Below are 27,759 nucleotides of genomic sequence, written 5' to 3' on the forward strand. Positions count from 1 at the left end.
TCAGTGTGGTCAGTATAGCCTATATGTGATAGAAATGACATAAATCAAGGAAGAAATATTTTGCTTGTAGTCTAGAATCAGTCAGTATAACCTCTGAAGGAAGTCTGGATTGTAACACTGGTTGTATTTTGCCACTGTCCAAGACAACAGTTTTGAGTTAAGAGTTTTGTGATCAAAATCCCTAAAATATGGATCGAGATTCACAACTACACTCATATGAAGAAGCAATTTAAGATTAAAAAATAATAAAACAAAACTAAACTAAACTAACTCTTCAGCTGCTCTCTGTCCCCAACTCTGAGCCCTTAGTCTCACTGATCCACTGTCTTCTAGAAGATACTACCGTTATAAAACTTCAGGGTAAGATATGAGCTCCATATATGAGTGAGTGGTCTGGATCCTAATAAGGAGAACAAACAGCATCAGTAAAACAATTGGAATTCCAGTTAGTATCTTTTAAATACACAACAATCTATTAAACACAAGCATATCTCTATTTTTGATAAATACATATGTAATTTCAAACATATTTCAGAAAATTTCAGGTAAAACATCCCTGTTCAAAATATTTCATTTTCTGTACATTCAATTTTACTATTTAGAGGAGAAAGAAGTAAAAGGAAAACATCTGCAGCTACCAAGTTTCTAGAATATAAAAAATACATATATTAAAAAAAAAAAAAAAAAAAAAAAAAAGATAAATCAGAGGGAGTTGTCAGCTACCAGATACATATTTTTAGAGAATGAAGTATGTGTATATATTTACATAAGGTATGGCTTTTAAAGCAAAGATGGATGTAGATGAGCAAGTGCGTGGGCATCTCCATACTCGCAAGGTGTCATAGAGATAGGTAAATAGACCCAGGATGATGGAAAAAAGCAGAGTAGAATCAAAACTTTCTTCATGAACACAGAGCAACTGAAGTGTTTCAAGCTTTTTGGAAAGGTAGGTTATGGGTACACAGGACTCAGTCATTCTACACCAACTAATAAAGACAGAACTTGGATCAATTTCATCTTAGTTTATATGCAGTTGGAGACATCAGGATCTCACTCTTAATTACTTGATCACTGACTTCTGTGTCATTGTAAAACCAACCCTATTCTGGCCACAGGAGTACTGCACTCTGCTGTTTCCAATCCACATACCCTCGCTGAATCTAAACAGTATCTCAATCCCTCCTCCTGGTTATTGCTAAACTGGAAACATGTCCCAGCAGGGCAGGTCTTCCCCACATAATCCTGATTCTATTTTTAGTTCTGCTTGTGTTGTCTGAACCTTAGATCTTGTGCATGTGAATAATTTTCCTCATTATCTTGTGTTCGTCTCTCTCTCTTTTCTCCTTGTCTCACTGCCTTTCCAATCTGCTACAGCTGCTTGAATACTAAAGTAACTGAGTCAAACCACTTTGTCATCAGTAATATGTTTTCATTCTGTGATAACTCAATAATGCGATCTGTTTCTTGATTTCTTGCTGCCACACCCTGCTTCAAAGAGGAAAAATAGTAGAGATAGCATATACTGAATGTTTCTAATATTTCATTGTAGTGGTCAGAACCTTTCCTCAGCTGAGTAAGGCTGGTAGAAGCCAGCCCATAATCAGTTAATCACTGTTTTCCTGACTTCTGGTAAGAGTAAAGAGGATTTTAGGTTGTTTATTTTATTTATTTATTTATTTATTTGTTTATTTTTGCATAGAACACATTTGGGTGGGTTGGTGGTATCTTGATTTTATTAATACAATGCAAATAGTGAATCATCCAATCATCTGGAAACATTATGCTTCTAAGCCCAAGACAAGAACACCACATGTAATTAATTTATTTAAAAAAAAATTAAAAGAAAAAAAATCAATCTGGACTCACCCCCGGCAGAGTCTTCTGCTCATGCAGTGCACTCTGGGCCTTTAGAGCAGACTCCCTTTCGCAGTACGTTAGGAAGGCACAGCCTGTAAACAAAAGGCAAAACCTCAGTAAAAGCAGTCCTTCAGAGTTTTAAATTGAGACAGCCCACCATCACCCCATGCCTAGTAAATCAGTCATCAGCCATGAAAACCTCTCCTTAGTAGGTCAGTAGTAAAGAGTCAAGAAATGAAGCTATCACCACTTCCTCCAAGCCTTGATGAAATGTGAGCAACAACGTGTCTATGACTCCTTATTTTCATTTGAACACATGCTTAAGTATCAGATACAGAGGACTGTACAAGATTAAGGATCTCGAAGAACCTACATGGTGTCAAGGAAGGGCATGAGATCTCACTCCTGCTACAGCAACAGCACTGGTAACAAGGACCCTACCACCATATTGAAGGTCTTGTGACCTTCTTTCGTACCAAGTACTTCAAGTAAAGGTTATCCAAGGACTTGGGACTTCCTACTGCAGAGGACTACGGCTATTGTTTAGCCTGACTTGCATCCACAAGTAGTCTCCCTGATTGCAACACATCAGAAAGCCACCACCCTGCACTTGCTGCTGCAAGAGCACTTTGGCTTCCAGCCATACATACAAAGATAATCACAGCAAGTACCAAACATTCAATCCAAAACATCCATGTTGTTTTGCAGATCATTAGAACTTCAGAGATGCTTCAATGGATCATGTGTTTGATTCTTCCAAAAAGTTGTCTCATCAGCTACAAAGGCTGCTACATGCCCTGTCATGGCAGAGGAGAGCAAAAACCCTGCTCTGCTTTCTCTCTCCACTTTCATACTCACTTTTTGGTAAAATTTGCCGATGTTACAAACTCTTACACCATTTATGTGTGTGTGTGATGTGATCAGGTTATTCCTTCTTACTGCAGTATACTGAAAACCTGCCAGTTCCTGCAGCAAAAGAAGTGCTTGTTATGCAAAGGACATTTTCTCTGAAGTTACTACAGAATGTCTGCAACCTCATCAGCTCCTTGAAATTGAGGTATCTCATCTTTCAAGGTTCAGGCAGCATGTCTATTAAACTGTGGGCATCTTCCAAGAGCAGCATAAGAACAAAGAGAGACTGCCAAGGAAACAAACTTGTCCCATAATCTCATCTTGACCCACCCACCTTCTTCCCATGCATGCAAAAAAGTATGCAACAGGTGAGTAAACAGCAGACTGTGAACACTTTTTTCAGCTCTAATCACCACTGTGATGTTTTTGTCTACAAAATGTTCACTGTTTTGTCCAAACTGGCTCTTTAGACAATATTACTGAAGAAACATGCACTTGTTCTTTTCTTCTTTACAATGTTTTAAATAGATTAATACACACAAGAGACTAGGGAGATTTTATTTTTTCCTATAAACATAAATTTATATATTTTCTTAGAGATTGTCTTGTGAAAGTCACTCCACTCCTCTCATGATGAAGCTACAAGCTAGATGAATATTTCAATTTGGCATGGAAAATAATTTTTTTTTGCTCTGTTTCTTACCCTATATTGCTTTCTGAAGGTTTATTCAAGCCAATCATGTTTATTATGTCTTTATAACTAAGAATCGGAATCAGAAGTTGACAATCAAGAAAGGAGACTGAACAAGAACATAAGTTTTCATATTCTAACTGGAATTATTTGGATTCATTCCCCTCTAACTTTGAATGAAAGAGTTTTCAGTTAGTCTGCACCTACTAGAGAAGAGGAAGAAACTGTGGCAAAGAGTTTACAGCTAGTGGAAGTAATGGATTGAAAAGGACCCTTAAAAGTCACCCATAGCTTGCTAATCAAATGGGAAACTATGCTTAAATTTAATTTCAGTGCTAAATCACAGGCTGAGAACTCTCTGTTGACTAGACACAATAAGAAAGTCTCCTTTTAGTAGCAGACTTGGAGCAGCTGATACACTCTAATTAGGCACATCATAGTGCACTGTTCTGGAGATAAACTATGCAGTGTAAAGCTCCCATAATGATAGCTATATTTTTCTCCTCATTGTGATGACCATGACGACAGTTCAGGGTAACAATGTCCTGCAATTCCTACCGTATCATGACTGTAATTCAGACTAAATAGACAGAAGTCTACTTCTCTCTGAAGGAACAAAGTTTCCTTCCAAGATCCACACAAAATGCATGTGGAGGCAAGTTCTCATCAGGAAGAAACCTTCATTAAGTCCTCTCCAAAAACATTTGTGAAAGTGGTAGAAGCAACAATCTCCCAGAAACAGTATTTAGTAGAATGCATCCAAACTCAATGGTTTCCCAAACAAGGTGTTAAGAACAGAAAGGTTTTGGAATGGAAAAGAAGAAATCTAGTCTCTCATATGGTCAGATAAAGAAAAAAACATGTTATTCAGGGACAAAAGAGTGTTTTGTTGAGGTATTTATTTTCCTGTTTCTCCTTAAAAATAGACCATGCACATGAATTACAGTCTACACTGTTCCTGTTGGGCAAAAAAGTAATTTATTTAGGTAAAATAATACCTTATTTACTTCAAGTAAATCCTGATTGCTTAGAGACAGTAAGAAGTTCCATCCTAGCAACAGCAAACTGGAATAAACCAGAGTTAATCGTTCATAGTAGGCCCCAAACCTGAACTTGAAAAGTCCAGTGCATGGAGTTTTTTTGTTTCCCTTTTACTTATCACTGGATTTCTCTATAAGACTCAGCATCAGCCATCAACTAGAGCAGTATTTCTTCGAAAACATTAATATGTGGCTTGTGATAAAACAACACATACATATTATTCCATCCTGCAATTATTTATATATTTCAGTTCCTTGTGCATTAGAATGAAAGGTAGAAAGATTTATTGCCCCATCCCTACTTAGAAACACCAAAATACTTAATCTGTCCTTTGTATTGTGATGCTTAATGGAACTACAAGTGTAGCACCTCTTTCAGGTGTTACTTCTCCTAGGCTACCTCTTTCAATGTCCATATGACCCCTCCAAAGGATTCTTCATTTTCTTAGTTTCTGATGAATGCTGTTTAAAGAACAGAACACTGAACACTTCGGTTAGTGCTACAGGATACAGCACCCTAAACAGCTGAGTCTTGAAATAATGTCATATGAAGCAGCTATACTAGGTTTCACAGAGAAAAGGCAAACCAATGAAAAAAGTTATTTTTAAAAATTTTGATTACTCAGATGCAAAACAATTTCAGAACAACCAATTTTCCCCATTAAAACTTTTGATTGTGTACAGAACTACTTATTTCACTGGAACAAAGGAAAAAAAAAAACCAAACACACGAAAAAGAAAAACCCATTTTGATAGTAAATGCTTAAGTAGATCAACTTAAGCTCAACTCAGTTACCAATAGCTCTTTGGGCTGGATGTGAATCTGACTTCTGGGTGAAAAGCTTCATATTCCATTACTAATTATTTGCACCATCCAGCCTCCTGGAACAGCCTATGTTCATTAGTACAATTAATATTTCTGAACACGTCTCACTTAAGGAAAGATAGAGTGAAGGCTATGCATTATTTCTGTCATCTATTTGTATGTGTGACTGTGACTGACTGAGTACAGTGCTTGAGAATTATATCTGAATTTAAACAAAAAAATCTAATTGACTAATTATTGATAATGAAGGACTTGCTCCTAACTGCTCCTAATTTAAATTCCATTTCTCTCAAACATGCCAAGATTTTCAAATGTGTCAATCATCTAAAAGATCCTTTGTTTGGATTGTATCTTTCCAGCTGTTCATTTGCTACCAGTGGACAGGTCTTTGGGCTAGTGCATAAACATCTGGAAACTCCCAGATGGCAATTAACTCTCAACCTATTGAACTGCAGTCTCTTGGAAACATGAGGATGTATCAAGTGGTCTCCTGGGAAACAAGGTTGTTAAAGAGAAGTGGGAAACAAAAACAAGAGCTTGAGAAGGGGGAAAAAAAAAAATAAAATAAAAAATAAAAGCTCTATTTTAATTTTACCTCCAGGGAATTCAATAACGTAAATAATAATTGCATGGAATACAGATGGATAATGATTGCACCTATGGCAACTTCAACATACCAGGAAGTCTCCTGAAGATTTTGCACAAGCCTGGGAGGTAAAAGAGTCAGGGGACACAGTCTGAGCTGAACAGAATAATTCTGAAAACCAAGAATTATTTCACCCCACCAGTACTTAGTTCATCCTGGGACAGAGGAAAGCAAACTTTTCACTTGACGTCTCAGTGCTTATCACTTCAGTGAATCAGTTGACTCTCAGTTACTTTAAACCAGTTAAGTTGTTCTGGCCAGATAAAAACACTGGTCACCTAACTCAAATTTAGCTATTTAAAATTCGTTAATGGCAAGACATTCATTTGATCTAGCATACAGGAGAAGAATAAACCTCTGGAGATGCCTACCTTCTATATGGGGTGTAAGAGCCATGCACAGCCACCTCAGGTGCAGGCTTTTAGCTTCAGGGTTGCACGTTTACATCATCACATTCCACCTGTCCCCTCTAACCTCCCAGTTACCTCAAGTATATTCATTACCTGTACCATAATCAATCCTTGTTATCCATGGTAGGAGATGAAGTTGATGCATACTGGCTGTCTATTAATAAGTTTAAGGGTTTTTTTCCCTCTTTCTTGTCTTATTTTGGCAGACAGCCACAGGTATCATGGCAGTATCTCCCCTTTACCCACTGTTTAGATCAAATATCTACAACTTGTGTGATGTATTTTGGTGACATCCTCTGATTTTATTAGAATTACATAACCTCATAGAACATATGCCTTTAGCTTTCCCGTACATCTAGATCCAGAGATGTTGATGTTGTTTAAGAGCTAGACTATAATCATGATCATTTCCAGGTATTTACTATCTGTCCGAACAAGGCATTAAAGGTCCGATCTAAAACTGATGACAAAATACTTACACACTTCAACAGATTATGGGAAAGGGACCCTTAATCTTTCTGGGCCTATATTTGTTCTTTGGTATTCTGAGGGAAAATTAAAATGTTTGTTAGGTACTTTAAGAGTCTTGGATGAAAGCCATGAAGTAAAGCAGATTCTGAATTCAGGAGTGTAAATCCAGTCAAGGGGAGAGCTTGCCTGTAACTCAGCAGAGGTATGCAATTACACCAACATAAAATTAGGTTCATTATTTGACCCATAATCTATTGCCTCTCTTGGAAGAATCCTTGGCTCAGACACTGACCTCAGCTAAATTGGTGATAATCTAGAACAGTTAGGATAACCATAAGTTTAGTGAAACTTGTCTCAAGTGGTCTAAGTCAGTTTTTGGTTCACAAGTATTTGTGACTGTAGAGTATGCATCCACCAGTTGCTGCAGCTCAGCTGACAGGTGATAAGTTCCAAAACTACAGCCCTTCTGATACCTGTAAGACTAAATCCAGAATCATTGCTGAAGAAAAGATGAGAATATTGCAATGCTATCAGTTGTTTCCTTGTTTTTCATTGAGTCAATTGGCTTCATGTTTTTAGTTAAAATAATAATAATTGACTTTAACAATGAGGTTTCCTAAATTGGCCTTCCCATGTTTTATGTTAGACACCTGGATACCACATGAACTGGTGAACAAGATACCCTTCGGTTAACAGTTACACAAGAAAAAACAAAGAAACCAATTTATAATATCTGCTAGTATGGAACCTTTTCACCTACGAGCTTCAATGTATCTGACTTCCCAAAACCCCAAGACAGAGAAACTAAGAGCTTTACTCCAGTAGAACACAGTGGAGTTCAAGAAAGCAAAGTGCAATTCAGGCACAGCTCTCCAAGACATTCACGCTGTTTACAGAAAATAGAGAAGAGTAATACTACTGCATACCTTAGACCACATGCTAGTGGTCATGCTCCAACTTCAGAATAGCTATAGACTTGTAGAGGAGATGCTTTGAGAGCAAAACACTTACATCTCTGGGAAATAAGAACTCTCAACTGGTCACAGGTCTGAACATCTTGCTTAGAGGTGCTTCAGTCTCTCTGTACCTTAATTTTCTTTGAAACATTCAGATCAAGGTGTACAAATTATCTATGGTGGACCACAGATCTATCCCACATCTTCCAAGCTCCAGGTTTGTGTCTGAGAGAGCTCTTCCTCTGAAAATAAAACAGTTCCTTGCTCCAAGACTCAGGGATCTCTTACATAGAGAAAGACTGTAACACTCAAGAAAACTCTTACCTTAAAATCAACATCTCAGATTACATCTCCCAGCTAGGATTTCAAAGTGAGAAAGAAATCTTTTTTCACTTTAACTATCCTAGCTCTACATGTCTGGTTTTGAAACAATTCTCATTTGCTCTGTCTACAGTGAACTGCCCAAGGTTTAATCACTTGAGGGTTTCAGAGATTGAGCTGAATTTTCTTGAGGGGGACACAATCAATAAAGACTTTTGGAACTGGAAATGTTTTATCCAATTTCTTCATCTGTTGCTCTCCCAGTGATTAACTACCTTCTGATGAAAGTTAACATCTTTGCTGGTAAAGAACACTCACTTGGCTAGAACTTTTTTTTTTTCTTTTTTCTTTTTCTTTTTTTTTTTTTTTTTTTCATCATCTCCCCTGCTGCACAACTACTGAATGCTAACTGTTTAGAGAAAAAGATAGGAATAAAAATCTTCCCAGATATCAGCTTCCCTGTCAATTACATTGCAAGGCAGATTAACATCCTAAAAGCCCTGCTGTGTGGAATGCTAATTTTCTTTTACCTCTCATGTTATTTTCATTAACTATTATGACGTTGTTGTTTTCCTACTATAGATAACTCGACAAGGATCTGTATGTAAAAGCATACATAAGGCACACTCATATACACCCATAAACCAATATTAAAAACAAACAAACAAAACCAACAAAAATAACAAGTTAAGAGTCCAAATCTAGAAATGCAGTTAACCATATTTCCAGAATATTAGCTCACTTAAAATGCAGTTATGATATTTCAAAATGAGACATAGATATACATAATCCAAATCAGAGTCTCTCCTCAGACTAAGCAGTACTTAATTACATTTAGCTTTGTCCAGGCAGACAACAGAGAGACTTGAGTAACTGTCGGTGTATATAAGCATTTTAACAAAACACAGACAATGGTTTAATCTCGATTTTTTATAACAAATGGGTTTTTAATGAAAATACCAATTTTAAAGAGCAAAAATTTCTCATAGGAAATTTCAATGAAATACTTCATCAATAAGTGTTTCTCAGCCCCATGACACAATTTCTGATCAAAGCCTACAGCAAGAGAATCTCATTCCAGGATAGTCAGTAGTCCAGACTCTCAATCTATATCAGGCAAGCAGGGTCTTGAGCCCAGGACTTCTGCACATCAGAACAGAGTGCACTGTCACTGGCAGATGTCTGAGGGTCCATCTATTTTTCTTCTAAGTAACTCCACAGCTACCTCACCTCCATCCCACTGCAGAACTGGAAAGCTTTTGATCTCCCCCTTTTCCTTTTTTTTTTATATTTTTTTTTTTATTATTATTTTTTATTTTTCAGGACAAGGGGAACAGTTTCCGGCTCTGATTCACACAAGGACAAGTTTCTCCTGGGGTCTTGAAAGTTCCTTGCAAGTTGCTTTGAACTGTTGTTTGCTGACTGGCACACTCAAAGTACGGTACAGAATGAACAATTGATTTGACATAGCATATACTAGTTCTTGTTTTCCCATAACTGCCTACGTTTTAGCTTTAAATTTCATAGTGAAACTTCTGAGATACTTTTGATCATCTGAGCCCATATCAATCCAACATTCACTGCTCAGGTTTCTGCAAGTGTAGCTAGCCAGAACATTTTACTTCCTAGAACAAGTGTCTGTTTTCCATACAGACAGCAAATCTCCAATGAATGGACTCCCCATTAGAGAAATAAGAACGTACATTACTGATTAAGGTAGTTGTCTTCCGAAAAAGATTGCTGGTGTGCCTAATAGAGACTGCAAACAGTCAATGCTTTGAATTACAGTAAACAACTTATTTTTATACAGACCAGTCTCCCTTCAGCTTCTCATTTGTTGCCTAATAACTGCGGACTCCATGTTGTAAGGAGAGATCCATGATCTCAGGTGCTATTCATCAAATAATTAGGGCATGCTTTTGATCTTAAAGTATAAAAAGCCTGACATTAAAGTGAAACTCATGATCAACTAGTATTCTGGACCAAGCAACACTGTTCCTGGTATTTCAGAACTCAGACACTGATGACAAAGTCATAGCCAAACTGTAGCAATCACTCAAGTGAGGATGAATAAGTAGGTTCTAGCTTTTACTCAGTAACGAATCATCAAGTTTAAGTTAAAATCCTGATCACCTCTCAGATTGGCTCACTTCAACCTACCTATTACTTCAATCATATTTATGTTATCACTTTACATGACAGCCTCAGGGAAAAAAAAAAAAAAGGTGTGGGTTTTTTGCCTGTGATTCACTAGTGAAAGTCAGGAATTTAAAAATCATGCTGTTGAAACAGTTATGGGTTAAACCTCCTTAGAGTATGTGCATTAATTAGACTCTGTACCTGCTGTTGTGGGTCTTGCCTTTCAAGTTATTTCTATTGTTAGCAACATATCAATAACTCAGTGGATTTTCTGAAACACTTAGCTATTTCAAAAACTTTTCCTCCTCTTCTTAATTTTATTTTGACTTTTGGATTCACTTCTTTTGAGGACCCTTCTTCAGGTATTCTCAACTATTACCCAGAGGTTAGGCTACTGTTAAACAATATTCACTTTCACACCTTGAATCTTAGCAAACATAAAGAAAAACCATCTCTAAATAAATTACACTGTTCTACCACATACAACATTTTCAAAGACTTGCCTTTCTGCATCCACATAGAGTTGATTTTTTTTTTTTTTTCCTTACTGATCATTATCTTTCACCAGGGTGAGGAATAAAAATTTCTTGTAACATAAAATCAACTCTGTTTGCAAGAAATGTGTTTGTACTTAAAAACATAAGAAAAGTCAATATTTTCTACCCTTAAAAAAATGTCAGGGCCATGCAGTGAATGTCGTGTTGATAGCATCATCAAATGTTTAGTTATTTATAGTTTTGTCCAGGTACATGCAAGTAAACTGTTCTAAGTACAAACTTCCATATGCTCCAAAAAGCCTCATATTCTTTCTTCTCTTGAGACAGGGCACATGTATCAACATAGACTTCTGACATTTCCAGCTCAAGGTTGAAAGCAAAAGGCATTAAAATGACTTCAGGAAAGAGCTATTGTTAGACAACTTCTAGCCCATTCAGAAGCAGACTATTGTAATTATCTCTCTGGAGTTATTGTTCTTACCAAGTTTGCAAGTCCATGCTTTTCCAATTGAAGAACTCTGATTCAGAATGAAACCTTTAAGACACCTCTCAAAATCAACGTCAATACATTGCTGTTACTTATGATCAAGTTTTTCTCCTCACTTTGTATGCAAGAGCTGTAAACAGGACAACATTAGAATCTCTTTGCTAAGTTCTAGAAGGTTTTGTTTAGATTCAAGTAAGTGCATCTGAAGCCACTTTTATATTAGAAATCAAATCCTAATCCACAACGAATGTATTTTCTGATTCCAGCTGATATAGAAATTAAAATCTTTAAGCAGCAGCTGCTCCTGCAAGATTATCATCCTGAGACTGGAAGTCTCCAGAAACTTGTAAGAGTCACAATATGAGCCAGAGAAAACTCTACAATACCAGCTGGCTTCATAAGATTTCTGGAGACAAATTTCAGCTGTCAGGGCAATTAACATCCAGGCTCCCATAACCAGATGCTGTTTTCCATATGTTTTGACTTTGAATAGTTTCTTCTATCCTCTAAGTGATGCTAGGAGCAAACAAGTATTGTCTCTTATCTCCTATTTCTCCTTACCCTTCTTTCTCAATCTGATTTCTTCATTAACTATAGGCCATAGAATAGCATGGAGTAGGATCACCTTCTACAAGCAGCCAGAGATGAAGTAATCTTCTTAATTAATGGACCTCTATCTGCTTATGGCTGAGAACAACAAGACACATACTCCATGTGTGCATAAGAGAGAAAGCAAGGTGAAATTAGTTGCTCTGAGAACATGGCCAAGAAAGATGGTAAAGGCTTCTCAAAGGTCGCATCTATTATAGCACAGAGCAAGAGAGGTAGGTCCCAAGAATATGGGCTTCCACTGCTTCTCTGTCAAAAAGCTCTAAGTTCACCCATTGTTGCATTACACAAGCTTTCTTTAAGAGCTTGGCTCAAGTGTACATTTAGGAACATGATCAGGCATGTACAGACTGGAAGAAGATTTAACCATCTGTCCAAAGCCACGCAAATGGTTTGTACTGAAGACCAGCCTTGAACCAAAACCTCCAAAGACTCTACTCAGAGTTACGAACACCTATCAGGCTGCATTCCATAAACCTGGACAAATTCCTGCATAAATTCACTAAGATGTTATGTCCCAAGTAGGTTGTCTCAAAACCAAACTGGAAACACATCCTTTGCGTCCCTTGCATCCAGGTATATGTTCCCATCCATTATTTTGGAAATGAGTTCCTGGTTAAGAAGTTAAAAACAAACAGTGTGTGAATTTAAGTCTAAAAGTTCCAGTTTTTACAAAAGGTAAAAGGATGTAATCTTTGAAGTGAAAAAGAAACAGAGCAATTAATTACAACAAGATCTGTGTAATTTTAAAAGGTTCAGTGCACAAGGTTTAAAAGAGCTCTTGTCAGTGTGAAGTGAAGGAAGTACAATTTCCTGATGAATAGAGAACACAAGGTGAAGTGTGTAGTAATCACAACCAGAGAGGTATTTTGATCACTTTTTTTTTCGTTGTTGTTGATCAACTTAAAAATTAGTGAACAATGATTATAAAGTAGATTCTTTCAGTAAAAAATTTGATAAGGCTTCTAACAGAAATTTTTGCTCTGAGAAAGGAAATTAGATTGGATGAACAGTGTAGCTCCCAAAGCACTGAGGACTGGCAGGAGGAATATGTGTGATAAATGTCAGTTTCATCAAGATGGAAGAGCTATCTAGCAAAGCAGGAGATCTGATCTTAAATTTAAACAGCACAGCAACGAAGATTTCACACATGAAGAGGGATGGAGAATAAATCACAACAGATCCTAGAGGGTGCTGAGCCCCTTAATAGTGTGCCCAGTCACCTGAATCCCTGCTGGGGAGGATTAGCCATGCCTAGCATCCTGCATGATTCAGCTCTTAAAATACAGGCAAAGAATAGGCACAGAGGCAAATGTCTGAATGTTCAGCAGGACATAGGAAGCTGAAATGCAATAATGTCAAAAGACACTTTCAGATGCTAATGGACAACATCACATACAATGATGTGTATGTCACTTCCAGATCAAAGACACTTCCTTTCTTTGACATCAATAGAAACCCCACATCTACAATTATCCTGCCAGCTATAATCACCTGTAAGTATTAAGAAACACATGGAAGGGGAAAATAAACAAACAAACAAATAAACAAAAAAAACCCAACAAAAAACAATAAAGAGAAAAAAAAAAAAGAGAAAGGAAAACAGAGAAAGAAGAGAAAGAAGGGAAAGGGGAAGGGGAAGGGAAGAGAAAAGGTGGAGTTCAGAGATGAGTAATAGAAATTCTTAATTGTCTGGAAAAACTGACTTTAAGAATGAAGATTAAGAGAACTACATATGTACAACTTGGGTAAATGATGACTCAGGAGGATAAATGATAACCAGCTACAAGCCTTGAAGGTGCAAACACAAAGTATGGAGTAAGGTTGTTCAGGGTAGATTCCAGAAAATAATAACACAAAATTCAACAACAGAACATTTAGGCTAAGCATCAGCAATGCTTCCTAACTGTTGAGAATATTGGTGTTTGCTACCCCCACACAGCCTCCAAGGTGGCTTTTGCATCTAATTGATCTGTTCGTCAAGAATATGCAGGGTGTTTTGAAAAGATGGACCCAATTTGAAACCACTCTATATCTGTATCCATGAGCCACCCATGAATTAAACTCTTACCACTTGAAAAGGCAGGACATAAAGTTTCAAATAATTACTGCTAAATGACTCATTAAACCAGGTGTACATTTTGTGTAATTGTAACATATTGCCATTGTGAAGTATATTGCTTCGAAATTGTGTCCATTTTTGTGTATTTAATTTCATTTTTATTTAAGTTTACATGTATGAGTGCAGTTCATGACCACACAACCTGAGCTTTGCCAGATCCTGTAAGTTTATAGACAATAGGGGAATAAGCCCTTAAACATGGTTAAGGACTGTCTATAAGTGTGTGTGTATTGGAGGGAGGCAGGAAAAAGGCAGAAAGAAGAGTTAAATCAACATGGGGTGGGGGCGACCACAAGTACAGACTTTTAACCCAGCAATATTCCAACATCTTGAATGTCACTGTTTATATGACAGTTCTGTAAGATTTTTGTCCTCTTATTCCACTGTGAGGCATAAGGAGAGAGAGATGCTTGCAACCTTAGAGCAGAATAATGACCACGGATTCTCACACAATATAGCACAATTGCAAATTATAAGATGGAAGTTTATGACCCTACAGAAGGTAAAAGTAGACATAACTAAATGTCTCTCCCAGCCATTAGAGTAAATCAGTCTTTCATGGAACTTTTATTACTCAAGTCACTTGAAACCATAAACAAAAGTTAATACTGATCCAAGAACAAATGCATTCAGTGGGCCTCCATTCCCCCTCCTCTCCCTATTTCTAACTTTTACAATTCTATCCAACAGTTTAACACTTTGTCTAACAGAAGAGAAAGACAATTCTTTTAAGAAAACAAGTCAGAACGTCCACTGACTGACATGGAAAGTTATATTAAAATGCAATACATCTGCAGTCAGCTGGGCAATTGTCTACAATTTTTAAGGTGTTGCACAGAGCTGAGCAGCCAGCCACCCACTAAGTTTTTCTAAGTAGTATACTTATTTTATAAAGATCAATTTCAGGGGAAAAATGACAGTCAGTTGTAAAAAAGCAAGTGTAATTCTACTAGGTTTTGTTTTGTTTTGTTGGTTTTTTTTGTTTTGTTTTGTTTTTTTTTTTTTTTTTAGGTTTAATATGACATGTTGCTTTATATTTATTTCTCTACTGATTTAATACAGATGAGAGAATCTCAAACCAAGAATGAACACAAAGCCATGTCTGTACTAACACAGTAGCAGCAAATATTTCCCAATGGGAAAGCATTCAGACTGTAGAGCAGACTCCTCAAAAGAGACTAGTGGAAGCCATTTTGCCCAAGACATTAAAAGATGGATGAAGGAGACTTTCTAGGATATCTTCTGAATACAGTGGCCTACCAAAACTTTTCCTGTTACCAGTATATGAGTCGCTGGCTAGTGGATGCCTGGAAACAAACACACATCAATGATGTGATTTCACTTAATTATTTTTTCCATCACGAATGCTAAAAATAGTGAGCCAGCTGCTGAGAATCTCTGGGAGGCTGAAACTCACTGGAGAATCCCTGCTGATGTCAGAAAGTAGGAGAGTAGAGTTTAATGAGTTTAAAAAAAACCAAACAACAAATAGTGTTGTTTTTAAATGGAGTGGATTAGGACATTATGTAAGGATGATGGTACTAGGTCAGAGAAAGTCCATCTCATACGATATCCTGTCTCCAACAGTGGCCAGAAGCAGATGCCCCAAGAAGAATATCAGGAGAGGATGTGCATAATGCCTCCTCTGGGTATTCTTCTCAGTCTCCAGCCTTGTGGCTCAGGGACTTCTGGGCCAAATGCAATCTCTGTGTATATAGTAATTACTTGATGAAACTGAATCTTCCGTTTTTCACAGCCATTCCTTACATTTTAACATTTAAGTTATTGTTTTTCCTGTAAACAGACTTAAGGGGCTTTGTCTGTTTTATGGCAGTTTTTTTATGATTTATTGTGAATAAGTTTTCCAGGAAAAGTAATACGCTCCTGACTAGCGAACATACACCATAAAAGCCTGCTTCCAGGATCATCTGTAATCTGATTTCACTGAGTCCAAAGGGTGAATCAAGAGGTTACAGCTTTAGAAGTGTGACCCACAGGGCTCCAAGTATCTTACCATCTCATTTACAGAAATACAGGGAACCTTTCAAGATCCAAATACATCAGCTGACAGAAGCTTTGAGTAGAAGCGTTTGTTAAATATTTTGGTTCCAGTAAATCAACATTGCTCGATATGGAACTAATTTATCACAGGATTTCTTCTATAGTTCTACCTCTGCTGATAAACCAGATTTCTTGTGATGATACCTTCTGCATGATAATAAGAGAATGCCAATAGGAATACTAAATAATATTTCCCCAACTGCAAGAAAAAGATTACATATACACCCACCCTCCAAAGACTACAAAATCTATGCATAGTCATTTTTAAGAGTGAAAATACAAGATTATCTGAGTTTTTTGTTTGTATGTGTTTGGTTCTGGTTTTAACGAAAATGAGAATGCACAAAAGATTAGAATTTAAATTGCGCCTATAATAAAACTACCTTAATATATGTATGCTTTATAGGAGTTGTCAGTTATATCATTACACACTATTTCTCCACTGCCTGTGCTCTGGCTTCTGTCACTGGACTGTCTTTGTTCTGTACCTGTATGGATCGTAGCAAATCAGCATCCTCATAAAAATAAATGCATGCAGTTCCTTTCTCCAGTATACGTGAAGTAATTCACTGCCTGAATTCAAACATGTGATATGATCACCATATGATTTAATTGCAACAGATTAGGTTTATCAGGATACACAGAATGTCATCCTATAGCTAAGAAGGCAGGATACTTTACCTTGGAAAAGTGGTAAAATAGTGAAAAGCAGAAATCTCTTGTCCTAGCTCTTATTAAACAGCCCCAATATTAGATGCCTCTGGAAGGCCCTTCTGTTCTTTTCAACCCCAGACATGCATCCAACCCTTCTTCACACCACTCAGACTCCACTCATGCAGTACTTTTTCATTTTTTTTTCCCTCTCTTCTCTCTACAATGAGATTTCAGTGATGCACTATCCAGGATGCATCCTGTAAGAATTTCATACTCTGAGACTATAAGGACATGTTTTGTAGACAGGTGCTTCAGTTTTAAGTGTCTTACTGAATTTAACCAATAAATGGACACAATTTTGCATCCAGAGCTTATGCAACATCAATTTATTGCTTTGATATCCATATATTATGATTTAACATGGCAGTGTGATAGCATGACATTTGATGATTCATGCTCAGGTCTGTCCAACTGAAAAGCATTCCTCAGTGACAGTCCCCTGACACACTGGACTGGTGGCTTATCTTTATAGATAATGACCGTGTTACTCTACCTCTTGTCTTTGCCCTCCATGGAATACAGTCAGATATCTACAAAGTCTCTCATCTGCTCTGCATTACCATGTCTAAGACTTTCACAGTTCTTCAGCAAATGCCCTGCAGTCATACCACCACCCCTTTGGCTACAATTCCTGCAGAACTCATGAAACTCTGTTTCCCCAAAACGACTCTGTTTGCAAAGGCTTTCCTCGCAGCTCACATCCCACACCAGTAAGGACTACATGCCATCAGTCTTTTCCCTCACACATGGTTTTGCACTGTATATTACTTTGTGAATGAGGGAGCAAGTCACAGTGACTTGCAGCTACTCTTCTGGTTTTGTTCTGCATTCAAGGTCCATGGAGGTCTTTGAGAGGTCAGAGAATGCCTGGAAAGGTAGCAAGTCAGTGGTCATCCTGTGAGCATTACATGACAGGACATCTTATGACACATTGAAATGCATGTCCAGGGATGTCAGCATCCCAAACCAGTCATTAAAGATCTCATAACATTTCTTCCTTCAAGTGCAAAAAGGAAAGGACAGTGGCTTCATATCAGTGTGTTGCTCTAATGCTGCCTCCAGCAGTTAAAACAAAGCTCATGCCAAGAAGAATGTTCAAGATCAGGGAAAAGAGTACCATTGTCATTAACAAGGCTGTTGTGAAGCCTCAGCATGTACAGGGGGTATCATTCCCCACATCTGTGTTCCACAAGGTGGAATACAAAACCTTGAGCCAAAGAGATATTACCAAGTTAGTGTTTTATGAAAGAATTAAGAGCTTGCTCTGTCTGTCTAGCAAAATGGAAAAGAAGCTCAGCATAGATAAGATTGCTAGCTACATCCCCACAGTAAATATCAAGGAGGAAAGAAGCAGCATTTAAAATAAAGGACAATATTGCACAAGGACAAATAAGTATAAATTGACCATGAATAAATTTGATTTGGGAATTAGAAAAAGGTTTCTAACCATCAGAGGAGTGATGCTCTGGAACTGCTTTCCAACAAGGATAGTGAGAGCAAACGACCTAATTAGTTTAAAGATGAGGCTCGATAAACTTATGAAAGGGATTATGTGATGTGGTTGTCTGCAGTAGTAGGGAACAGATCCTGATGATGCAGGATTTCCCCCCAGTCCTGTGTTCCAGGATGCATCCTGTCAACCTAAATTCTCAGCTGCAGTGCAGTGATTTACCCTGCATCACAAGAAACCCTATTCTAAAATAGGACTGGCTTCTGTTTTCCAAAAAGGTTTCAACTTACATTGAAAGGAAATATTTCCTTCTAGGCTTAAAATGCAAGAAATAAGTAGGAGAGAAAAAAGCAAGCAAGCAAACAAACAAAAACTAGAAAACTTTATAGAAGGAGTGAAATGATAAATTTAAAAATTTATCTTTGAAATTAAGGAGGGCGAAGAAGGGAAAGATTATTTCTATTGGAAACTTGGGCAAAGTACTCCATTATTTTGAGAAATAATCATATAAGCAAAATACTATTTTGATATTTGCTAAAAATAAATCCATATATTTTTAACTTTTGTTGCAAGAGTTAGCATATATAGATAAGCACATTAGTCATGTAAACTATATTTTCTGTTCAACTCTACAAATTGAGAGCAACACTCTTGCCTGCATAGAAGCAGTAAGTGAATCACAGAACTATCAATTCACACCAGTTATTATGAAATGGAGCTTGGGAGGTCAGCCTATTCAACCAGCTATCAAAATGCATGGCATACGTAAGCCATTTAACCTTTTTTTGCCCAATCCTTTCCCAGAAACCTTCAGAAAAAAAAAAAAAAAAAAATCTGTATTTTGGAGTCATAACTTAATACACATTGCCTTGTTTGAATGCTGTTGAACATTACGGTGGCAGGTGGTGGAGATTTAGAATATAACCATTTCTCCTTTTTCAGTAAAACAAAACAAAAACAAACAAGCAAAAAAACCCAAACAAATCAAGCAAACAAACAAACAAACAAACAAAAACCAACAAAAAACAACTTATGCTCTACTTCTGCAAAGTTAAAGCTGTCCCAGGATTACCATAACAGTAGTCTTGATACTAGCCATTATTTTTTCCTTAAGATAACTGATAAATTTACCAGGAAAGATCAGTCTTGATATGCAAAGCAGTGTCACACTGCAAGGGGAATTTTTTTCTGATAAGAATATAGAGCAAATACCTTTGGACTCTTGAGAGATCTTAAGCATGTCTTAGATTCACCAAACAATTCACAGGGGGGTTTTGCCTGACCGCTCCAACACTTAAATGTTTCCTGAATTAGATCACCACAATCATGGCTATTAAGGCCACAAGGATAGACCTCCTCATTTCTATCATTAGCAGAAGGAGACCGGGCTGCACAGACACAGTCCAGTGTCAGTTCTCATTTCAGCCTTCATCTAACATAACTGTCCTCTATAAAGAAACATACAGCTGATGAGTACAATGTAGTAAACTTCCTAAACCACAGGGTTTTCTAGCCATGTTGCAAGAGTCTCTTGCAATTTTGATTCTTCTTCTGAACCAGTGCTAGAAAAAAGGGAGAAGTTGCCATCCCCATTTCACAGATGTTGAAAGAATATTTAAAAATAAAGGAGAAAAAGTCTCACTACCTTTCCCATCTATGCACACAGAGTACTTAGTAGGTCAGTGCTGTTTATCCTAGATACCACATTAAAACCAGTATTTTACCTCTTTCAGCTTTTCCCAACTTGTTCATAGTGCATTTTACCTTCTCTCAACTTTGTCCATAAAGAGATTTGGGATCTTTTCTGGAATTGAAGATGTTCCACAGCTACAAGCTGTTATAGCAACCAGCCTGCCTACTGCTCTCCTGGGCACCTGCATTATGCAGAGCTTGGTGTTCTCACTCTTTGCTTCAGGATCTGGTGCGACACCTCTGAAACACAGCAGACTAGAGATAGGATAGTTGCTAGGAAGGAGGATTTTGAGACCAAAATAAATACAGATGTGCTGGAAAAAAGCACAGTCAGTAGGAAGGATGTAAAGCAGCCAGAATGACCCAGTGGCAGATACTAATATCTTCCCACCTTGTCTCCCCTGCTTTGGTTTTGCACATTAAGAGAATTGGGTTCCTCTCCAGCTCACTTTCAGCTTGCATGTTCACTCTTCATTCACCGTATCACCCAAGTATCTCTTATTTTTGTCTGTGGAAAGGGATGATACTTCCAAATACCTAAATGGTTATTGAATATTTAAACCCCTTCTTGAAGGGCAAACAGCTCGTTCCTTCCTTCCATCCCTCCCACTGCAATGTCAATGTCTCTTTCTACCTTCCTCTTACTTCTGCCACACAGTACTCCTGAGATTTACTTTAAAGATGAGCTGGTTCTGGAGTCACACACACCCTACCTGCCTCCTACCATTCTTGCAAAAGTAGAATAACATATATCCTGAAGCACACTTACAAAGATGCTTAAATGTATGTGTAATGGCCCATCATTCTGTATCTTTAAGAGATGAACAATAAATGTCAGAATCTTCTTTATATTCTCCTAACTCACTTAGGAATCACTTTCTCAAATCACTCTGGAAACTTCACCCAATGTTTTATTCCTTCACTTATGCCCTTTTAAAAGCTTCCAAGTCGCATCTCTAAAGTGTGGGTTTCATTCCACCAATTTTGTGAACACAAGCCATTTGTGAATCAATTCCCTTAGGCATGCAAGGGTCAAAGAATAAAAACATACAGTAACACAGACAATTTCAGGGAGGTTATTTGGGAATGGGGAAGAAAGGGGAAGAGGGTGTCAGGCCAGAACAATGACATTATTCCTGAAAGTCCCAGTTTTGAAGTTTGTAAGGAGCTTTATTCTAAATCAAAAAATGTAATAAATCTTTTTGTCTAAAGCAGGAAGCAGAGGGACCAAAAACTAAATACAGCTTTGATTTAGCAAGAGTTGCTTTTTTCTGTCTTTGTCAGTAACCTACTGCTGCATCTGTAAGTCCACAATGTTGGGACCAAGAATAATTCTCATTTTCACCTCTGAGACGGATTCATGCTGAAATCTTAGTGTTAAGTTTAGAGCAGCTGAAGGACCATTCCAACAAAGCTCTGGAAAAGGAATAAGTTGAGTCAAACCCAACCCCACTCTTACGATTTTATGCCAATGACATGAAATATCAAGCAAAGGCTCCCAAAATTCTTAAGTCACTGCACAGTGGCATTCTCTGTACTTCAACAATATCTCTATGAAAGGAGTTAATACACTTAAATTTAGGATTTTCAGGAATCAATGAAATCAGTGAAGATACAAGGACCTTCTGTCACTGAAACTATGGGTTTGCCTCTATAATGTCTGGATCAGCAAAAAGTTTGATTCCTTCCCTGCCCGTTCTCTATCATTCCAAGTTCTTGCTTGGGGTTTGATTCCTGATGTCCACTGACAGATTCACTTTAGGACAGGTTGCTTACAGATCCCATCTGCTTTGCAGCAGCAGTGTCAGAGTCTTTCAGGAAGGATTTGGCAGCATCTTGTCCACTGTTTGGTGATGATCAACTAGCATGGCTGCAGGAAACATTAAATAACAGAGAGGCCAGAAACAAGCACACTAATCCCTCTATTACACAGGTAAATATACACTTTGAGTAGAAAGCATTTGCTCCCTCTCTCTTCCCTCTATCCCTTAGATCAAGCACACCATGCGCTTGAATACGCCTTGTATTGATGGCCAGTGGGTTGGAACTTGAGTGCAGGCTTAGATCCAGATTCCTTACATAGCACAGAGGTACCCTGAGGCATTTGAGGAAAACCTACAGTAAGAAAAATCCTCTTGCTTCCAGAACAGAATATAGACAAAATGACAGCAGATCTGGATGGGGAGCAGTTGGCCTTGTTACAAAGTGTGGGGAGTGAGAACAAAACTAGGCTCTGGGCCTGCCCAAAGTTTGGCTCTAGTCCTCCGTGGCTTTATTCCTGCTGCAGCTACAAATGTGTGAGTCTACAATTTAGTAATAATATACTTCTTGACTGACCTTTCCTGGCAAGTTAATGACAGGAGAGAGTAATAAGGACATGCTTTTTAATCTAACGTCAGTCAATAATAGTATACAACTAATAGACTTAGACATCATACATTCAATAATTGTTTTTACTTAAAGCCCTTACAGTTTGCCCACTGAGACATAGCATGTCAGCAGCAGTCGCTGCCTATTGATAGGCACTGGCAAGACATTTATTCATACCTTTATGCTAGTTTACCTTCTCCTGGAGCATTCATCACACCAGTATCTAAACACTGAGATATACATTCATTTATACACACACACATTTTGGCTCAGCTGCCACAGAAGCTGGGATCAATATATGTTTCTCAATAGAAAGCTAGCTCCCCTGCAAGTACACCCATTTATTTCATTGCAAGAGGAATTAGTTATACCTTATAATAGCTAGAAATCCCAACCAAACTCAGTACTTTCTTCAGGTTAAGAGGTGTATGTATACTTGGGACCACATTCAGATAGGCTGAACACAAAGCTTTTTCGTACATTGTGTGTCTCAATTGCTTTTCAGAGGACCAAATAAGATTATGAAGACAGTGTATAAGGAGCACTTGCAATGCCAGAAGGATTGAGTCGAGAAGGATATGAAATCAGACCATGGCCAAATTGTTGAGAGATCCCTGCACTAGGTCCTCTAATGTTACAAGAGAAACAGGATTCATCAGCCAAAATCACCCACCAGGGAACTGCACTAAAAATTTTCTGTCACCCAGCACTGATCCACAGTACCCCTCAGCTATTTTTTTTTTTTTTTTTTTTTTTTTAACATGAGCATTATTATTCTTCTTCCTTCTTATAGGGAGTAGGGGAGACACATTAATAGTTATTTAGATAGTAGCTGTCCCAGGGTGAAATTGCCAAAAACACGCTTCTTGCTTGTTATCCTCATTTTGTTGGAAGGATTAGGTTCATCTCATTTTACATGGGAAAGATGAATGACCCAGTCCACTGGCAAGGTCTAAACTGCAGCCCTTCGCATGCTGAAGTCTTCCACCACTTACTCTTGTCACAAACAGCACTCTGCAATCCATTTAGTTTCATTTACAGCAGATTAATTTCCCTCTGACCTTTGGCTGTGCTGTCAAACAGGCCTGAGATAGACAAGAGCTTAGGAACAGCAAGTGCGTTTGATGATGTCAATCACTGGACCTCAGGGATATTCTTAACTTCTCATGTGCCAGAACACCACAAATGAAACCTGTCTTCTCCTGCTTCTGGATGCCAGTGACCACACCAACTGTTTTGTTACTAAGCAAGCCCTACACAGTCCCCACAACTGCTCATAAATGAAGACAGAAGACAAATATTTTACTTATTTTAAACTTATTTTCAAATCTTACTCCAGTCCTCCTCTAACAGTTAGATTTATTTTCTTTGGGTTAAGTTTTAAAGGCAGATTCCTTAATGTAAGGGTCATACTCCTCAAATTGCTACTCCAGTAATTTTATTGCCTTATTGCTGTTTGCATACTATTACCCACTGGTCCTTGCAGCATCATTACTTTGCTCTCAAGACTCCATCTCTAAGAAAAAGAGCAAGCCATAGTCACTTTGCATAAGGAAAGGATCAGCTAAATTAAACTACTGCCTGTCTTATTCTCCAACAGAAAAGACTCTCATTCACCTCTGTGAGGAGTAGATTCAACTGCATGCTCATCTGGAACTGAGATTTTGTCCAGAAGAGATGAGAGACAATTTTCTTTCCAAGGCACAGAGATTGTCGGTGGTTAGAAGCTAGGAATTACTCTTGTCCGTCTTCCTTCCAAAAGGAGAATAAACTATTCACAACAAATGTCAGAGATCTACCCATTGTTGGACTTCCTCGAGACAGAAAGCAATGCTGAGAGGAAGGCAGTTAAATTACAAGGCCTGGTTGGGCTCACCATCAAACACACTGCTCCCAACTCAGCAGTGCTCAAGTGCATGATGGGAGTTGGATTCCTCATTGTTTCCAGGGCACCACCTGGCAGAACCGGAGAACTTCTCATGTCACCTAACCTTAGTGCCAGTCTTTTCCATCAGCACTACGCAGGTCTTTAGGCTTTCTTTCTCTCCTGCATGAATTTTTCATGGGAACTTCAAGGTTTACTGCAGCAAGTTAGACATTTCCATTAAAGAGAACACACTGAGTGGAATCAGAAGCATCTTTTCAGTCTCCACTCAGGAAGTCCTTCTGCAGAGCTGGCAATCGCTTGTGAAAAATTATTTTGCAGAACACACCCAGACCCTCTTCCTGTAGCCATATGCTAAAAAATTACGCTTCATACTCTGAAAAGCCCAGATTGATTTGAAGGTCTGTCATTTTTCCTTTCTTACAACTGTAAAAATTCTTAAAATAAGTTCCCATTACTAAAAGAACTTAGATTTTTGAAAAGCAAGCAATAAAGGGGATTTTGCAGAACTGAGTCATTTCTGCCAGCATGTTTCTTGAAAATAATGATCTACCTCCTCCATCAGATCCAATTCCTCTTCCAGGAAAAAAAAAAAACAAAAAATAAAAAAACAAAAACCAAACAAACAAACAAACAAACACAACAAAAACAAAGAAACAAACAAACAAACAAACAAAAACCCACCCAAAAAGTACCCATGTAGATAATTCTCACCTTCATTTTTAACTATTGCTTACAGCTGGAAGTAAACACAAACCCGCAGCAACAAGAGCAGTTTTTGCCATGAATCTATTACAAAAACACTCCCACATCATTTTACATTTTAAGCAAAGTCTCTGACCAGTCTTTCCTCACCTCTTCCATTTAAACAACTATTTTAGAATTAATTTTGTTTAGTAGCTAGTGCCATGGGCCCACTGATTTCAGATAGTACACTGACATCAACTGATATGTTAAAACACTAAAAGAAAGCCAACATTAAAGCACGCTTTCTCAAATCCTTTCTTATATTTTGTTGTACTCAGAACACCTGATTGCATTCGGTTTCAAGAAACGTTATCAGCTTTCATTGGAGATTATTTCTTTAATTTAAAATAAACCTTTCCAGAAACGAAATCCAGTTATTTCAAACTGTGTCAACACTTTTCTAACTTCCTATGTCAGCTTTCTATGTGAGTGAGAGAATCTTTAAGTGTTTTGATCTCCTTAGACAAAAGACCCTGCACGAATCTGCATGATTATCATTAACACACCACTTAAATGGTGCCTTTTAGTAAAAAAAATTGGAAAAACTTTGCAAAGCTAAAGGAAGCCTCAGAGCATAAATACCACAGGTAGAAGGAGGAGCCAAAAGTCCCACACTCAGTGACAACTGCTAGGCTGTACTCAGCCATGTGGTGGTTATGGTTGTGTCCACACTAGTCCACCAGCCACCTTCTCCTCTAACCAAGAGTTCTGTTTCTCAGGTACATGTGGGAAGATGAGAACACACCAGAGTGAGTGCTTAAAGAGTTCATCAAACCATGGAATCATAGAATAGTTTGGGTTGGAAAGGATCTTCAAAGCTCATCCAGTCCAGCCCCTCAGCAATGAGCAGGGACATCTTCAACTAGATCAGGTTGCTCAGAGTGCCATCCAGCCTGGCCTGGAATGTCTCCAGGAATGGGGAATCAACCACCTCTCTGGGCAACCTGATCCGGTATTTTACCACCCTCATTGTAAAAAATTTCCTCCTCTTGTCTAGCCTGAATCTTCCCTTTTTTAGTTAAAAACAATTGCCCTTCTCCTATCAATACCTAACCATTTCACTGTCTTCTGACAGACACAAATATCTTTTTTCCTTCATCCCTCCCTTTATTCTCACATCCTCAACCTGCCCAAATCACTTGGAAAGGGTCTTACAAAATCAATCTACAAAACCGAAGAATCATTTATGCACTGCTCCTTTTCCAAGACCATGAAGAAGTGAAAAAAATAAGTTGAATTGACATACTGATGTGTGGCTTCTTTCCATACTCCTCCCATTCCTTACACAGATCTTCCAAAAGCAGCAGATGCACAAGTGCCATAATGCGACATGGGGATCTGCTCTGGGAAAGTTGTTTTATTTTTAAATGACTGAATACATCGGAGGGTAAAAGCTTGCCTACGCCACCAACACACGCCTCCATCTTAGTGTTATCTTGGGGCTTCTGCAGCTTATTTTATAAAAATATTTCAGTTTTCTGCCCGCCTGAGTTGTGCTTCCTCTCAGTGGCTGCTTTCCAGATATGAGCAGTCTCCCATGGTTCAGAGCCTAGAGGAAAATTATGGAAGCAGAACTTGGGAAGGCAAAATTTTAATTTCAAGTGGCCTGACAGAAGGGAGTTTAGAGCTTTCTCAGTTTGATAGCTTGAAAGATTGTCCCTTTTCTCTCCCCACCTCCAGCTGAAGAAACATGCTACAGAAGTTACACATAACAAAGTTAGAAAAACTAGCTATCTGATGTCAAATATACTAAATATCCACAGCAAGAGGAGGTTGCCCAGCTCCTCCAACTTCATGATGTACAGGTAGGAACTAAACAGTTATCAGAAAGTTTTGCTGTTCTCCAGATCTGGTAATGTGGAAGCTAAATCCAGGTCTCCCAATTCCTTCTCCCCCCTATCCCAAAACAAAACAAAACAAAACAAAAACAAAAACAAAAACAAAAACAAAAACCTAAACCAAACAAACAGAAACAAGTATTTCTCCTTGGAGTTGTATGATTCAGCTCTAACCTCTGAGATGGCCATGAAGAGCTGATTGTTGTGTCTCATTCAGGAGATTTGCAGAGAACAAGGTAAGGATGACTCCTTAACTTCTCCAGGGGAAATCTAGAACCTCTCTACAGTTTATAAAATTGTTACATGAAGCCTCTGGTATCATCATTGCTTTCAGGGGTACCCTCTTTGTCACTACAAGACCACTCCAGCTCTAGAGAAACAATAATCTCTGAGCCCTAGTGCATTTCCATGGCTGCCCAGATGGCAGGGTATCAAGTCCTAAATAATGGCAGTCCACCTCACACCCAAATCTCTTTTGACTTGTTTTCAAAGGACAAATTTTGGTTTCAGAACAGGGGCAGATTCTGTAATTATGTACATTTAAATATGAAGGAGGAATCAAGAGCAATTTTAAGTCCATGTAGATCTGGTCTTCTGCCAAAGTGCTTTATTCTATAATGAACTCTTCCTTTTAAGCCACTTTGCAGACACTTTGGTCTGAACCCAATATCAATAATATAGGTTAAATTTCACATGCTTAACAATATTTAACCCTGGGGCCTCTTCTTGGGCTGTTAAACACCAGTCAGTGCACCAGCCATGCTACTGGGATAGGAAGTGAAAACTGGGAATGCAGCCCATTGATGGGTAACCAAAAAGAGAAAGGAAAACCTTGACCTGTGCTGTACAAGTTCATCATTGCAAACAGTAAAGCAGACCTTCTTTTTCAGGCTGTTTGTAGTCACATTTAAATAGTCAATAATTCATCTCTTACATTGAGAATGTTAAATGCAGAAAGCAGCAGAATGTAAATTGAAAGGGCTAATCCTTTTTAGCATGACCCATTAACAACAAAATATTAAAGGTGAATGGGAGAATGAGAAGAGACTTCATGGGCGACTGCATTGGCCTTTTGCCT

The 27,759-nt window shown here is 38.0% G+C and overlaps 1 protein-coding gene across 20 annotated transcripts in view; it reads right to left on the minus strand.

The window, feature by feature from the left end:
• Positions 1 to 27,759, minus strand: part of CELF4 (CUGBP Elav-like family member 4) — a gene marked incomplete at both ends in the record, with an annotated part of 683,534 nt that overhangs the window by 590,436 nt on the left and 65,339 nt on the right. For all 20 annotated transcript variants that reach the window (XM_080362012.1, XM_080362002.1, XM_080362013.1 and 17 more), the window contains one exon: positions 1,867 to 1,949. In XM_080362012.1, coding sequence (XP_080218138.1) covers positions 1,867 to 1,949 — 83 coding nt within the window. The remainder of the gene's footprint in view (positions 1 to 1,866; positions 1,950 to 27,759) is intronic.

Source organism: Nesoenas mayeri (assembly GCF_963082525.1).
Source record: "Nesoenas mayeri genome assembly, chromosome: Z".
In the NCBI taxonomy this organism is placed as follows: domain Eukaryota; kingdom Metazoa; phylum Chordata; class Aves; order Columbiformes; family Columbidae; genus Nesoenas; species Nesoenas mayeri.